Genomic DNA, 15,344 nt, shown 5'->3' with positions numbered 1-15,344 from the left:
CAAAAGCAGCGCCATAATCGGATACATTAACAGAGGGAAGCAAATTATTGTCATAATTAGAATTCTAATTCAGAGTATAGAACCCTTTCATTTCTCGTTCAAACCAAAACAACTAGTGCGTCCAGAAAGAGATCTTATAAAGGTGCTAGTCAAAATTGGGCATTTAAACTTAGGAAAGTAATAGACAAATGCATTTGAAATTCAAATTTCAAAGGCATAAGCACTTCTGCTTGCAACCTGATCCAATAGAAATGGCACACCGGTAAGATACCCAATTTTTTAAGAACTCAAACTAAAACATCCTTCATTTTCAGTCTTTCTTTCATGTAGGAAATGACAAGAAAATCAGTTTAAAACCCACCATCCAGCAGGTTCTTAAGGGGAAGGAGGTTGCCAATCATCATTAAAAAGGGAAATTGGGTGCTGTAAAGCTTCCACTCTGTGCAGGGTCCAGGGAAAAGTCAAACCCAATATGTGGATCTATAGTAGGCAACCGTACCTTACATTTGCAAGAGGTTGATTACCAAATCGAATCTGTGACTTCTGGGTCACATGGAGACAACACCAACCATTGTGCCAAGGCTCTGCTTCATTGCCAATCATCATTGGCATCAACAAATTTCAGTGAAAAAAATGAATATCAACACAAACAGGCAGGCACAAAACAGAGAAGCAACTTACACGATCAACAGTTCTTTGCTCCCAGGCATCAAACCAGACAGCAGCAGCTGCCCAATATCCAACATGAGCATCATCTTCGTTGACTTCCACAGGGGAGGAACTTTCATTAATATTCATCCACGAATCCAAGACAATTCCATCAATCTCACCACATTCAATGACAAAACTATCAAATGAATGGTTATGCAAGAGCCTTAATCTATTTTCTACCGGTGAAACAGATTCTGATGGAACACTGGTATCTTTCAGCTGGTGATGATATGTTTTCCAGAAGCTACTGCTAGGATAGAGACTCTTCCCATACACATGCACAGGGACAAATAAGATCACAAATCTCAGCTCATGGAAATTTCTCTTTGCAGCACTCAAACTGTACTACATTGACCACAAAATAAGACAAAAAAATTCCACATACCTCAATCAGTGACATATCTTCCAATATCTTCAGCTCATATGGTCCTAGATAACCATATCTTTTCATTTCCTCAGCAACCTGGGCTCGTAGAGATCTCCTAACAGTGCCAAACAAAAGTTGTTTAAGACATGATTCAATGTTCTCTCCAAGTCTTTGAAGTGTTGCAACAGCAAGTTCAGTTTCACCCTGTATAATTGCAACTTGAGTCTCCTGTTATTTTCATTGCGATTTGTGACAGCTAAATAGAAAGTTAAACACATTACCTTCAAAAATAAGTCGTAAGCAACAGCTCTGCCAATGTCACGAACTTCAGTAAAAGTATCATGAGGCTCTTCGTCAGCAACGAAATCTTCCAACTGATGAAGATGCAGTTGAAGAACTGCCAAAGGGAGACGACCAGAGAGCAGAGCATCTTTAACCATGGTCTTAAGGTCAAGATTATCTACCTTCCAGCGTGCCATCATCTCTCTTGGATTTTCCACAGGCAAAACTTTCTTTCCCAAAATTCCTCCTAACGGGGTAAAATGAGATACCTGACCAAATTCCTCTGAGATCAAATGAGACTCAGAATCAACAGGCACCAGTGCAAGATTTTCATTATTTTCGCTGCCTGATGCACCATAAGAAAGTTCACGTTGGTTCAACATATCCAACGACACTAAATCTGATGGAATAACTGAAAGTTGGGACTCTTCCTGCAACATTTCTGTAATCATTAAAGATGACCCTTCTCCAATGTCAGCCTGTAATTTAGCAATAAGATACCATTTAATTTTCAGAAAAAATAATGCAACCAATTTAAGCAGTAGTCCAAGTAGCATAACTATGGAGCACCATACCAATCCTTGACTGGCCCTTTGGAATATTGACCTATGCCTACATTGCAGATTTCGGATGATCTCCAAGAAATGAGCCATCTCACAAAGTTTTCGAGAAAAATCCACTTCATTTTGTAGTTTAACTGGTTCAATTGGGGGAAGAGAAAGTAATCCTGTCTTGTTAAAGCTCTCTGCTATGCATGTATCTTTTTTATGTTGTAGCAACCCATATTTACGAAGCATCTTTGTTGCAAAGCAAGTAGCCAGTGCAAGAAGCCTAAAGATGTTGACCAGAAGAAAATAATGCCACAAGTAAAAATTATATTTTTAAAAAAATGATTATGCATGCTATCCAATGCTTTTTTCATAAATACTTAATTTTTTTCTCTTTCAGAACATACTGTCACTGACACAAGGAAAACGAACAAGAAATTTAACAGAATATCAACAACCCAAGCTATGATTAAGTGAATAGCAAAATTGGTATATCACCATCATCCATGTTATCTAATAGTACAATGGGTCACATTACTTAAATTTTCTTCCCCTTTAAAAAGGGATGGATTAAATAAATATAAATTATGTAGACACCAGTTACATATTTATCCTCAGCCACTTGCATCACCTTATAAATGCCAGGCATAACCATAAATTTATGTAGTTTAAAAGTGAATTCAGTCAAATAATTGAAATAAACTTAAATGAAAAAAGACAAACATTCTTAAAAATTGGTGCAAGTTGATAAAACTTTAAAGCAATATCCAGTGTTCAAACAGGACAAACACAACCTATCAAACTCAAATGGATTTCTACATGTAATAACAATAAATCACATGGGTAGCTGATGGTAACTTTACATAGGTGATAGTCAACAGAGTGAGAACTGAAAACCATAAGTCCATACAAGAAAGAGGCCTTGGTTAATCACAGGAAGGATATATGGACTAAAGATTACCTAATATCAGTTTCCTCTTTCAATGTAGCTATACTAAAGAAACTAGCCATAAGAAAATTTGATAAGAACCTTGGGATGCATCACCCCAAAAGTTAGCTCAAAGGGTGGCAGTGCCCAAGGCCTTATAAACCTCACATTAGTTGCCCATACAACCAATGTGGGACTCCAAGTCCCATACTTTGCAAATGGGTCCTAACATTCTACCATGCTCTTCAGCCCGCCCATGCGGGCTAGCTTTGCGCTAGTCTTTTACTAGCCTTGGGCAAACTCTGCAATGCCAGCGTCACCACCCACGCTGCTCGATTGCAACTGGAAGACATAGTGAAAGGCTCTGATACCATTTGATAAGAACCTTGGGAAACACCACCCCAAAAGCTAGCTCAAAAGGTGGGAGTATCCAAGGCCTTATAAACCCCACATTAGTTACCCATACAACCAATGTGGGACTCCAAGTCCCATACCTTACAAATGGATCCTAACAAAATTCCAATAGTTCCTACACTGGAAATACTTTTGCTAACAATTCATTTTTTTGTACAATTTTCCCTAAAATGAATTAAAATATATAGCTATCATAAAGAAACTAGCCATAAGATAGAGGACCAATATGATGTTGAATATCTTTCTTAGACCAAAAAAGGACATTTAATCTGCATATTTTACACAGATGACATAATGTCTAGCAATGATAAAGAACACAAAATATAGGTATCAGAGCCAATGAATAAAAACTTACCTCGAAGCAGCAGAAGTTTCGCTATCATTGCCACTTTTATTAAGTATGAGATAAACTGCAGCAAAAAGCAATCTCAAAATCCCCTCTTCTGCTAGATTCACATCCACAAGCATTTCCAAAGATCTGTTCATCAATAAAACTGGAAAGTGAATTTCATTAGATAATATTTGCCATAAAAAACCTAAATACTACATGAACACATCAATGTAATCCATCTCATTTACAACTGCACTTCCATAGATCCAGCATAATACACGAGAATTTAATTAGGGCAATTTGAAAACTATTTCAAAATATAAAATTAGGAATAGATAAATTGTGAATTATAAAAGCAAAATATTTCTTGAGAAAGGTCCAAGGGGCATTAACTAAGAACTATTTATTGACAAGAAGTTTTTGTATATTGATCTTGAATAATTTACATGAGTGAGTATTTATACAAGAAAGAATCGCTAAGAATGACTAAGCGATGTCTAAGCGATGACTAATCAATCCTAATCACAATCAATTCTAATCAATCACAATCAATCCTAATCAATCATAATCAATCCTAATTAATAGGAAATAAAAAACGGAAACATGTTTGAATTCTGATTTTCTACACTCCCCCTCAAGTTGGGAGGTAAATATTGATCATTCCCAACTTGCCAATCAAGTCTTCGAATGTTGGACGGTGTAGGCCCTTGGTAAGGATATCTGCCGTTTGCTCTTTGGTTGGAACATATATCAAACACACACTTCCATCATCTAATTTTTCTTTGATGAAGTGACGATCAACTTCCACGTGCTTTGTTCGATCATGATGCACAGGATTTTGAGCAATGCTAACAGCTGCCTTGTTGTCGCAATATAGTTTTATTGGTAGGGAATATGAAATCTTCAACTCTTGAAGAAGTCTTCTCAACCAGATTCCTTCACAAACTCCATGAGCTAAAGCTCGAAATTCTGCTTCAGCACTACTTCTTGCAACCACTGTTTGCTTTTTGCTTCTCCAAGTAACAAGATTTCCCCACACATAGGTGCAATAGCCTGAGGTAGATCTCCTGTCTACTGATGAGCCTGCTCAATCTGCATCAGTGTAGATTTCAATTGTCCTTTTATATCCCTTTTTAAAGAATAATCCTCTTCCTGGAGTATTCTTGAGGTATCTAAGCACCCTATAGACTGCACTAAGATGCTTCTCCTTGGGTGAGTGCATGAATTGACTAATCATACTCACCACAAAGGCAATGTCAGGACGCGTATGAGATAAGTAGATTAGTTTACCAACCAATCGCTGATATTGTTCTTTATCCACCTCATTCCCATCTTCAATACCTAACTTGGTATTAGGTTCCACAGGTGTCTCAGCAGGTTTACACCCTAACATTCCTGTTTCCAACAAAAGATCTAGAACATATTTCTTTTGTGTTAGAGTGATGCCTGTTTTGCTCCTAGCAACTTCCATACCAAGGAAATATTTGAGAGTGCCAAGGTCTTTGAGTTCAAATTGAGCTGCTAGAAATTTCTTCAAGGTGTTCAATTCCTCATTATCATCACCTGTAAGAATTATATCATCTACATATACAATAAGAATAGCAATTTTACCATCCTTAGAGTGTTTGTGGAAGAGAGTATGATCAGTCTGTGCTTGAATGAAGCCTCTTCTTTTGACTGCTTGTGTGAATTTGTCGAACCATTCTCTGGGAGATTGTTTCAATCCATATAGAGACCTTTTTAGTTTACACACTGATCCATTTCCCTTTTCAAAACCAGGTGGAGGATCCATATAGACTTCTTCATGTAAGTCACCATTTAGGAATGCATTCTTCACATCTAACTGTTTGCAGAGGCCAATCTAGATTGGCAGCAAGAGATAAGAGAACTCGGATGGTATTGACTTTAGCAACCGGAGCAAAAGTCTCATGATAATCTATCCCATGAGTCTGAGTGAAACCCTTTGCAACCAATCTTGCCTTGTATCTGTTGATGCTATTATCTGCATTGAATTTTATTGTAAAGACCCATTTGCATCCTACTGCCTGTTTTCCTTTGGGTAGGGTCACTATCTCCCAAGTTCCATTTCTTTCTAAAGCATTCATTTCTTCAAAGACAGCATCCCTCCATTTTTTATCATTGAGAGCCTCATGTATATTTCTCGGTATCTTTGTACTATCCAACATAGTATTGAAAGCACGAAACCCTGGGGACAACTTTCCATATGAAATATGATTAGAAATAGGATGAGTAGTACAAGATCGAGTACCTTTTCCGAGAGCAATGGGCAAGTGTAGATCATTTTCACCATGACACTCAAGTATTGGGGTGCTGGAACTAGAACATGGTTCAGAATCCTGGCAGTGTAAAGGCTCTGGGTTATCACACTTTGAGGAGGTTTTCGCCTGCTATAAACTTGTCCCCATTTTGAGGAGGCTCTTGATGGTGAGGATTCTGTAGCTCCCCCTGTTTCCAAAAGTAGAGGTAATACCGTGGCATCAGTAGGTTCCCATGACTGATCTTCATCTACTCCTATAGACTCCCCCTGAAGAGAAGTCGAGGGGAAGAAATGGTCATTCTCAGAAAAAGTGACATCCATAGAGACAAAGACCTTACGAAGAGAGGGTGAATAACATTTATAGCCACGTTGAGTAGGAGAATAACCAATAAAGACACACTGAAGAGACTTAGGATCAAGCTTAGACCGTTGATGGAAGGGAATATGGACAAATACAACGCAACCAAATAACTTGAGAGGTAAGGAGGAGACACCTCGAAAGGAAGGGAAGATACGAACAAGACTAGAAAGAGGAGACTGAAATTTCAGAATGCGAGATGGCATTCGATTTATCAGATACGAGGCAGTGAGAACTGCCTCTCCCCAAAGATATTTAGGGACTGCCTCTCCCCAAAGATATTTAGGGACACTCGTAGTAAACATAAGAGCCTGAGCAACTTCAAGGAGATGTCGGTTTTTTCTTTCCGCAACTCCGTTTTGTTGGGGTGTGTCAGGACACGAGCTTTGGTGAAGGATGCCATGTTGGGAAAGATATTCTCCAAGAATAGAGTTAAAATACTCTTTGCCATTATCTGTACGAAGAATTTGTATAGCAACTTGGAATTGGGTTTGAACCATGGCATGAAATTTTTTAAACACGGATGCAGCATCGGACTTATCCTTTAGAAGATACACCCAACAGACTCGAGAATGGTCATCAATGAAGGTAATGAACCATCGAGGACTTGAAATATTTTTAACACGGGCTGGACCCCATATGTCACTATGAATTAAGGAAAATGGGGAAGAGTCATGGTGAACTTTAGAAGGATAATGAGCACGAGTATGCTTGGCAAGTTGACAAATATCACAAGAAAACAAACTTGGACTTTTATTAAAAATAAGTTTGGCAACAACTTCTGAAGATAAATAAAATTTGGATGGCCTAGCCTACGATGCCACAGCATAACATCATTACATGAATCAAAAGGAAACGTAGAGTTTTTTTCTACGAAAACAGCTTCATGAGTCACATCCTCCTCAAAGTAGTAAAGTCCACCATCCTCTCTAGCACTGCCAATCATCCTCTCCGAGTCCTGTTCCTGAAAAACACAACCATGTGGAAAGAATTTAGCAAAGCAATGCAACTCAGAGGTGAGCTTGCTAATGGAAATGAGATTGCAAGTCAGAGAAGGAACATAAAGAACTGATGTCAAAGTAATCAGCTCAGAAAGTTTAATGGTTCCGTGTCCCGCAATCTGGGAAAAATTGCCATCGGCGATCTTGACCCGAGAAGGTTCAGAATATGGAGTGTATGAACAAAACAAGCCAAGATTACCTGTCATATGATCAGAGGCTCCAGAATCAAGGATCCAATGATTTTGATTATCAACATGGAAAGTTGTACCTTGCTGGACCACATGACTAGTGGCCTTAGGAAGGGGTGATGAGGAGGCGGAAGATGAGGAGGCGGAAGAGTGTTTTGAGGAAGCCATGAATAGAAAGAGAAGGGTTGACCGTTGATGAAAAATCAAGTTTTGTAAATTTTTGATCTGACCTCTGGAACAGGAAGGGGAGAAGCCGGCGAGAAGGTCTGTGCAAGTCGCGGCGGAAAAAGACGTTGGGAAGGCGGCGCGTGGAGCTCACGTGTGACGGCGCGTGGCGGCGGTTGACGGCGATGGGTCCAGCGGCGGTCGACTCGTCGGATCCTTCTGAGTCGAATGGTCACCTCACTTTCTTGATCGGAGGTCAGTAGACTAGGTTTCTGTGTTGGACAGATTCAAGGAGGTGTTTAGGAGGTGTTTGACGGTGATGGAAGTGTTTGGATGGTTATTTCATATTTGAATTAGGGTAGGAACAAACCCGCTCTTGATACCATATTGACAAGAAGTTTTTGTATATTGATCTTGAATAATTTACATGAGTGAGTATTTATACAAGAAAGAATCGCTAAGAATGACTAAGCGATGACTAATCAATCCTAATCACAATCAATTCTAATCAATCACAATCAATCCTAATCAATCCTAATTAATAGGAAATAAAAAACGGAAACATGTTTGAATTCTGATTTTCTACACTATTACCAGCAAAACTCGGAAAAATTTCTAGCCCTTGCTGCTTTTCACATTTCTGCATGTGTCAACTAGTAGGAATTAGGAAAGCCATGGAGAGAAGTGTCTATATATGTTGTATCAAGTTTAAAGCTTGAGTTTTAGCTTGAGGGAGTCTTAGCATATCTTGAAAATATCTCATATATCATTTTTGTATCTTGGAATATCTTAAAACTAACGTAATGATCTCTTAGGAGTGGTTTCCATATTTCATTACGTTTCCTAATTTGTTTTCATATTTCATTAAGATTAGGAGTCTAGTACTAGCATAAATAGGGGTTAGAGCTTTGTCTTTTGTATCACATCATTATACACAAGAATTTTATTCGATATCTTCATTCTCTCTTTTCCTTCTCCCCTACCCAAATCTCCATAATTTCAACAGAATTTCAGGGTACAAACTTGTGCTATTCAGATTCTATTGAAAATTTATTTGATTGATCAAGTATATCGAATGGATGTATTGCTTAAATCTTGAAGAAAACGTTTATAATTCTTTATTTTCTTTTTTGGATAGAAGAATAAATTTTATTTAAGAGAGGAGAATGGAAATAGTTCAAAGTACAATAAATGGTGAGGACAAGGTATCTTCTAAGGCATGAAAACCAAAAAACAAGGAAGGCAGGGACTATAAATGCAGAATAGCTGCCCAATAGAGCTGCATATTAGATATGGCATCTCCTTGAAACAGCCAAGGGTAGAACAGAACACCAAAGAGAATCGAAAAACACAATCCTATGCCAAATCAAGATAAGCACCCTTAGATATTGTGTGATACGTTCCAACCAAATGCTCTAAAAATTACAAAAACTGCACACAGCAACATAATTCTGGCCTCCTTGTTTTTCCAAAACCTTCAGATCGAACCAATAAAAACTACTTGGAGGTAGAGGGGAACTGAGCACATCCATGACTAATCAAAAACCCCAAAATGTCTACAATGATATTCAAACATTCCGGTGTCCCGTTTCACATGGAGTGGACAATTCCAAGATCAACCTAAAAGCTCAAGCTGAGTTTCCTTTTCAATTGCAAGGGAACTAATCCAGAACAAAAGGCCATCAATTATAATTAAATAGCACTTTTTATTAATTTAATTTAACCTTACCACTGAACATTTTAGTTTTTATTTCATAATCTTAGTTGAATTTAAATTAATTATCATTGTTCAAGGAAATCAAACGGGACAGGCCAGTTGAACTATGAACCAGTTACTTCTCCAGTTCGGTCCATCATATAAACTGCTGAGCAAGAAACCCTTCAAGAACCAAAGAACCAGCATTGAACTGGGCGGCCATTGTTAAAAAGAATTTTGTGAATGGCTTGAGAAAATTGCCTCAGCCCCATTCCTTATATATAGGATTTACAATCACTAATAAAAAAGGAAACAAGGAAACTACAAGTCAAACCAGATTCTAATCAAATCAAGCTAATTAATTACAGATACCAAAACCACTCCCCATTTAACCCCAACTAGCGAGGATGGGTGAGGGTGATCCTTGCACACAATACCCTTGCATATTTGCATAAAGGTTGTTTCCCGAATTCAAACTCATGACCTTTCGGTCACAAAGTAGCAATTTTACCATTCAGAAGATACTATTTCCTAATTAAGTACAGATACACAATCCCTAAAATTCTGGGATCTATAGTATTTCGTAAAACAGAAGATATTATTCGACAGCCATGTATATGACATTGCAGTAAAAGAAAAAGAAAGAGAGGATATCTGGAAAGGAGACTGGAAAAAAATTATAAAAGGTCACATGACGAGACTTTATAAATTAGTTTGGACCATTACATGAAGTTAAGCATATGTTAAAAGTTGGTGTGAGAAAAAAAATCTTATACTGAAGTAAGTTGATCCCTGTATATATATACATTCACACATAAATATATGGTTCAGTGACGGAACTAAACTAACTCCTTTACGAGTTCAACAACCAGTTTCATAGAACTACAACCCTATATATATCTTTGGCCTGCATCAAACCTCCAAACTTATGAGATGGACTCCATTCGTCTCCACCATTCCAGACCAAAGGACTCCCTCATGATTGTTTGCCACTGCAGTAAAGATTACAACAACAAAAATGCCTTTTCCCGCTAGGTGGGAATTAAATTAACACGATCAAATATATGTCCATGTCGATTGCCACTGCAGACAAGATACTAAATTACAGTACTGAAAGATGGTACATGTCCACTCAAAAAAAAAAAAATAAGCTCTCACCTACTCAATAGTACCACTTCACATTGCGAACATTTTCTTCGTAAATTCTACAGTCTGCCACGAGCTTCCTAGGTGGTTTGCTAGAAGAACACCTAACCCTCATTGTGTACACACTTCTATCTGGCAATATCAACCACCCCTCACCCTCCAAAAAAAAAAAATCTTCCCCAAACAACACTATGAACAGTATCCCTGGATATATATATATATATATATATATATATATATATATATATATATAGGTGGAAAAAGATTATAGCCCAAGAATGCAACTTGAAAACACATGAATCAAGACCACAATGACTAAATTTTGGCTTACCTTTCAATTTCATCAAATTTCAAGTAGTCCAATGCTATCTGTAACTGACGAATACGAGCAACTTTGATGTCCCATCCTGACAAAAATAAATAAATAAGTAAGCATGCACTTAAAATTTTATTTTATGAAATTATAAAGCAGTGTGTCAAATCAACTCCATTATACAAACTCATCAAATTTTCCATACCACAAAAAGAAAAATGCAAACAAATAAATAAATAACACCATAAAATTATCATAAACTTTATTCTACGTTGTAATCAGTCTCATTTATTCATCTTTAATAGATAATAAAAAATGATAATAATAAATCTTCAAATGGAAGTAGTTTTGGCAGCAAAAGACAACAAAAGGTAAACCACTAAAAGCAGCAATTCAAGACAAGTAGATTAGAATTGGTCCAGACGAGGATGCTAAAAAAGATTATGCATATAATCACATTCTAATGCACCTAGCTGGCTAGCTCTAAAACTTCCAAACACCAAAATATCAAGGTTGACGCTCCATTCCCAATGACTACCTTCTAGAGAAACACCCATAAAAAACCATGTGAAAAAACACACAAATAAACTAAATGAACTAGCCTATCCCACAATAAGGGGACGACTCGGAGGTGCTATTTAATACGTACATACATATACATGTGTATGTGTCACAGTACACTAACCATTTTTCAAACACAAACGATCTGCCTCCTCAGTGCCTTCATACAGAAGAACTCTGTCCAAAATTTCAACTTTCCAAGGAGAAAACCTTCTGGTTGGTATTTGGATTTCCACATTGTCTTTTAGTAGAACTGAATTCCCCATATCCATACTTGATTGACGATAACCAATGTATTCAACAGGAAGAAAATTTGATAAAATTGAAATGGAGGGAATATACACTGATAGACCACCTTCTCTAACTATATAAATACAACCTTGGAACGTGCAACCAACTGCTTCTCCAATAACAGCTTCTTCTTTTCCATTAAAGTGGTATACATCATATACACTATCTAAGAAAGTGTCATCATGGACATCTAACTTCACTTGCAGATCAAAATGGATAAGTTGACAACCTTTCTGATTCTTCAAATACTTCTTTTTAGAGAAAATAGTAATTCCCAAAGGAGAAAAACAAATAGAATCATCCTCACAGACTCTAAAATTGGGAAGGAATACCTTTCGCATAACAGGTGACTTCATATTAGAACCAAGAAATCTATGGTTAGTTATTTTAGAAGCAGCAGAAAAACTGCTTGAGTAGGAGCCATACAAGTCCCCTTTTCCTTTAAACATGCAGCCATCAATTTTCTGAAGCAATTTACCCTCCACATCTGGGGAAGAAACACTTCCTTTCTTCATGTTTGAATCATTAGATTGACAATAGCCAGAGAAATTAGGGTATACCACCTGGCGGTCTATGTTAGAACCGCCAGCTCCCCAACCAACCAACATCCCCAGCCCTAATTGCTGATGATATGGAAGCAACTTCTCAGACAAATAATTTTTATCAGGAACATATTCACCGAAAGATATCACATAGATCACACCACATTCATCAACCACGGCTAAAAGAGAGGTATGTGAAGCAACAACTAACCTTGTGAATGATCTCCTAAAAGAATCACTGAACTGATCAGACAAGTTATGTTTAATGCCACACTCTTGTTTAACATCTGTATCACCTCTCAAGGGCAAATTTTCTATCCCTTGCAAATAAAAACGAGGGTTAAGTCCACAAGCCTGTGAAACATTTAAACATGTCACAAATTCACCAGACATTGCAGAATACAGAACAATCAAGCCAGAAGAATTAAGGCAGACAAGAAGACTATCAGAAAATTGGAAATCCATCCACTCAACTGCCAGACCTATGTTTATTCTTTCATCAAGCTTCACCATTGAAAGCCATTGAATACCCCAACTGTCTAACTTGGCAACAAGAATTAAATTTTTGTTCCTGCCTCTTTGCTTTGCATCACTAAAATTGACAGACACGTGATGCATTAATGTCAAAAAAAATCCCACCAAGCAATATGAAGCACTCGAGAACACTCTGGGGCATTCATAGAACCCATTGATCTCAATACCAAATACATTGGAAAAACAATCAGACTTAGTATCTGCTCCGCTTGAGTGGTCAGACACATCTTCAACTGAATCAGCTAGTTCCTGCCAATTCTCCTTACGTTGGGCTGATTTTTCTTTGAAGAGATAGTCCAGAGGTAGATTGCCATCAAATATGTTAAAAGAAACCACTTCTGCAGAGCAAGGGAATTCATTATTCTCGGGGAACTTGATCCAGAGATTACCATCAGATACAATAGTTTCAACTTTAGTGAAAAATGACTGTAAGTATCTCTTAGCAGCAGAGCCTCTCAACAATTCAACTCCATCATCTCCACCAGTCCCATTTACATCCCGGCGGCCTCCAGAGACTTCGTGACTAAGGCTGGAAGACTCTCCCACTTCCATATTTTGAGTTGATGTCGCAACAGGCCCCCATTCCACCCACCTGCCTTGCCTAAAGTTACCCTCTAATACAGCTTGAACCATTTCATTTGCTTTAGCCAGTTTGGAAAAGGCGTGGACTGTTACCCCACATCTTCCAGAAACAAATAGAAATTCTCTAAATGAAGCATCACTATGCTGATCATAGCTGTCCCCACAATGTGCCCACGCCAAAGAGTTCACATCACTAATGAATGGGTAACTACTAGATCTTGAACATTTAATTTCAGCAAGATCAGTATCAATATCGATTTCTGATCCTGAAGTGCAAGGTAAATCATTCACCACACCTGATGTACTAGGCCTAGTGAATGCCTGAGGGGAAAGAGTTGATGAACCTGGATTATTATTGTCATAATCATATCCACTTGCCAGACCACTCAGATATGACTCTCCTGCAAGCAACAAAGCAAATGCACAAACCAGAACAGGTTACCAAAACAAATCGGAAACAATTGCATTCACTCAATATAGTGTAAAATAAAATAGGCTATGTAAAGAACCGATTCAATCCAAAAGCTTAAGCCGTTTGGTTGGATTAGTTTTTTACATAGTGTTCAACGAAGCTCTGATACCATGTAAAGAATCACTTCAAACCAAAACCTTAAGACATTAGGTGAAGACCTTTTTAATAACTTATATTATTCTCTAACAGGCTATTCTGCTATTGGACAGAAATAGCCAAACCATAATTACAAGAAATGAAAGCAACAATCACCTTTATTCAGAGGAAGCAAGAGAGCTTCCTTTTGATAGGAATGTAAAAGCAGTATCTCTCTCGTAGGAGAAAGAAAAGCTTTGCGATAGTCCGAAAGCCCAATTTGGGTCTCCGAGGGGTCCCAGTTGTGTAACTGAAGTATAGCAGGATCCTCACTGCCCAAGGGCAAATCCATTCTGCTCCTGATTCAACCAAACGCATGTTCAAAAATAATAATAATAATCAGTTCAAAAATAAATAGTGAAGATATAAAATCTAATAACTACAGTTATTCGAATTCCAAACGATTTTCATCGTTAACTTCAATATCCAAAAGATCAGCGCAATGATCTAACAAGGCTCGCAGAACATGAAACACGGGGTGAGACGATAAGCGTAACTGAGTTATTATCTATAACAAAAAACGGTAGCAATAACTAGCTCTGTCTGTTTTCCATTTCATTTCCTCGATTTCTTTATTTTTATTTTATTTTTCAAAACAAGCGTAAATCGCCGGTTGAATCGAACACTGTTAATTTGAAACACGTCGAACCTCGAAATCAATCAGGATTCAATCAAACGAAATTAATTCAAAAAGAAAAACAATAATCGACGAGTTCAAATAGCAAAAAAAATTGACGAGTACTCGAAAACTATAAATGAATAAATAAAAAACGATGAAAGATGAAGAACCTGAAGGTGGTCGATGATTAAGAGATTAGAATACGAATTTGTTTGGCGCTTTTTCCCATATACGTAGAGCAGCTAGAGAGTGTGTGTAAGGGAGAGGATGGGAGTATGTTTTCCGATTGGAAATACGGAGGTTTTGGGATTGAGATGAGAATGGAGCCAATTTTAGCGCAGAGGAACAAGAAGTTTTTTTCTTTTTTCTTTTTTTTACAGAATCCGGGATTTATTCATTATTATTTTGTCTATCTAGGGAAGAAAGAAAAAAAAACTTTTTAATTATGGGTATTTCTTATGAATTTTACTAATATTATGTAATATGAGAGAACACTCTTACGCAATAGAAATAATTATGTGTGGGACTCATCCGTTGTAGAAAAAGAAAAAGAGAATAAAAAAGTAACACATAAATCTATATATATGTAGGAGAGAAAAATTCTCTCCTCCAAAATAAGAGTATATTTTCTCATTTATTATTCGATTTCAAGTTCAAAAAATGGTGAAATATAGTTAATCTATAATATATATATATATATATGGGAGTGGATCTTCATATGTGAAAAAGTGACCGACACTCCAAAATTTCTGACGTGTCAGAGTGTCGTGTCATGACGTATTCCATGTCCTGTGTCATTGTCGGTGCAACATAGGTCATATATATATCATAAAAATAAATTTTGTAGTTACTGCAGATAAGTTATTTCCATTTACTCCAAAA

At 37.3% G+C, this 15,344-nt stretch overlaps 1 protein-coding gene across 4 annotated transcripts in view; it reads right to left on the bottom strand.

Moving 5' to 3' along the window:
- LOC133291257 (uncharacterized) overlaps positions 1-14,749 on the bottom strand; it is a 45,713-nt gene extending 30,964 nt beyond the window's left edge. For 2 of the 4 annotated variants that reach the window (XM_061489482.1, XM_061489490.1), the window contains exons 1-9: positions 14,633-14,749; positions 13,961-14,142; positions 11,412-13,637; positions 10,745-10,820; positions 3,606-3,728; positions 1,936-2,191; positions 1,360-1,839; positions 1,097-1,282; positions 682-975 (exon numbers count right to left, since the gene is read on the bottom strand). In XM_061489482.1, the coding sequence (XP_061345466.1) occupies positions 682-975; positions 1,097-1,282; positions 1,360-1,839; positions 1,936-2,191; positions 3,606-3,728; positions 10,745-10,820; positions 11,412-13,637; positions 13,961-14,135 (3,816 nt within the window). In that variant the 5' untranslated portion in view covers positions 14,136-14,142; positions 14,633-14,749. Of the gene's footprint in view, positions 1-681; positions 976-1,096; positions 1,283-1,359; positions 1,840-1,935; positions 2,192-3,605; positions 3,745-10,744; positions 10,821-11,411; positions 13,638-13,960; positions 14,143-14,632 lie in introns of those variants that run through there. The other 2 variants (XM_061489507.1, XM_061489499.1) reach the window with 2 other exon arrangements.
- Positions 14,750-15,344: the final 595 nt, after the last annotated feature.

The sequence above is a fragment of the Gastrolobium bilobum genome, unplaced genomic scaffold (assembly GCF_033153095.1).
Source record: "Gastrolobium bilobum isolate Gb01-03AN ecotype WA unplaced genomic scaffold, APGP_CSIRO_Gbil_v1 utg4377, whole genome shotgun sequence".
Taxonomy (NCBI): domain Eukaryota; kingdom Viridiplantae; phylum Streptophyta; class Magnoliopsida; order Fabales; family Fabaceae; genus Gastrolobium; species Gastrolobium bilobum.
The sequence above is the reverse complement of the archived record's forward strand: the minus strand, read 5'-3'. Positions and strand labels throughout refer to the sequence as shown.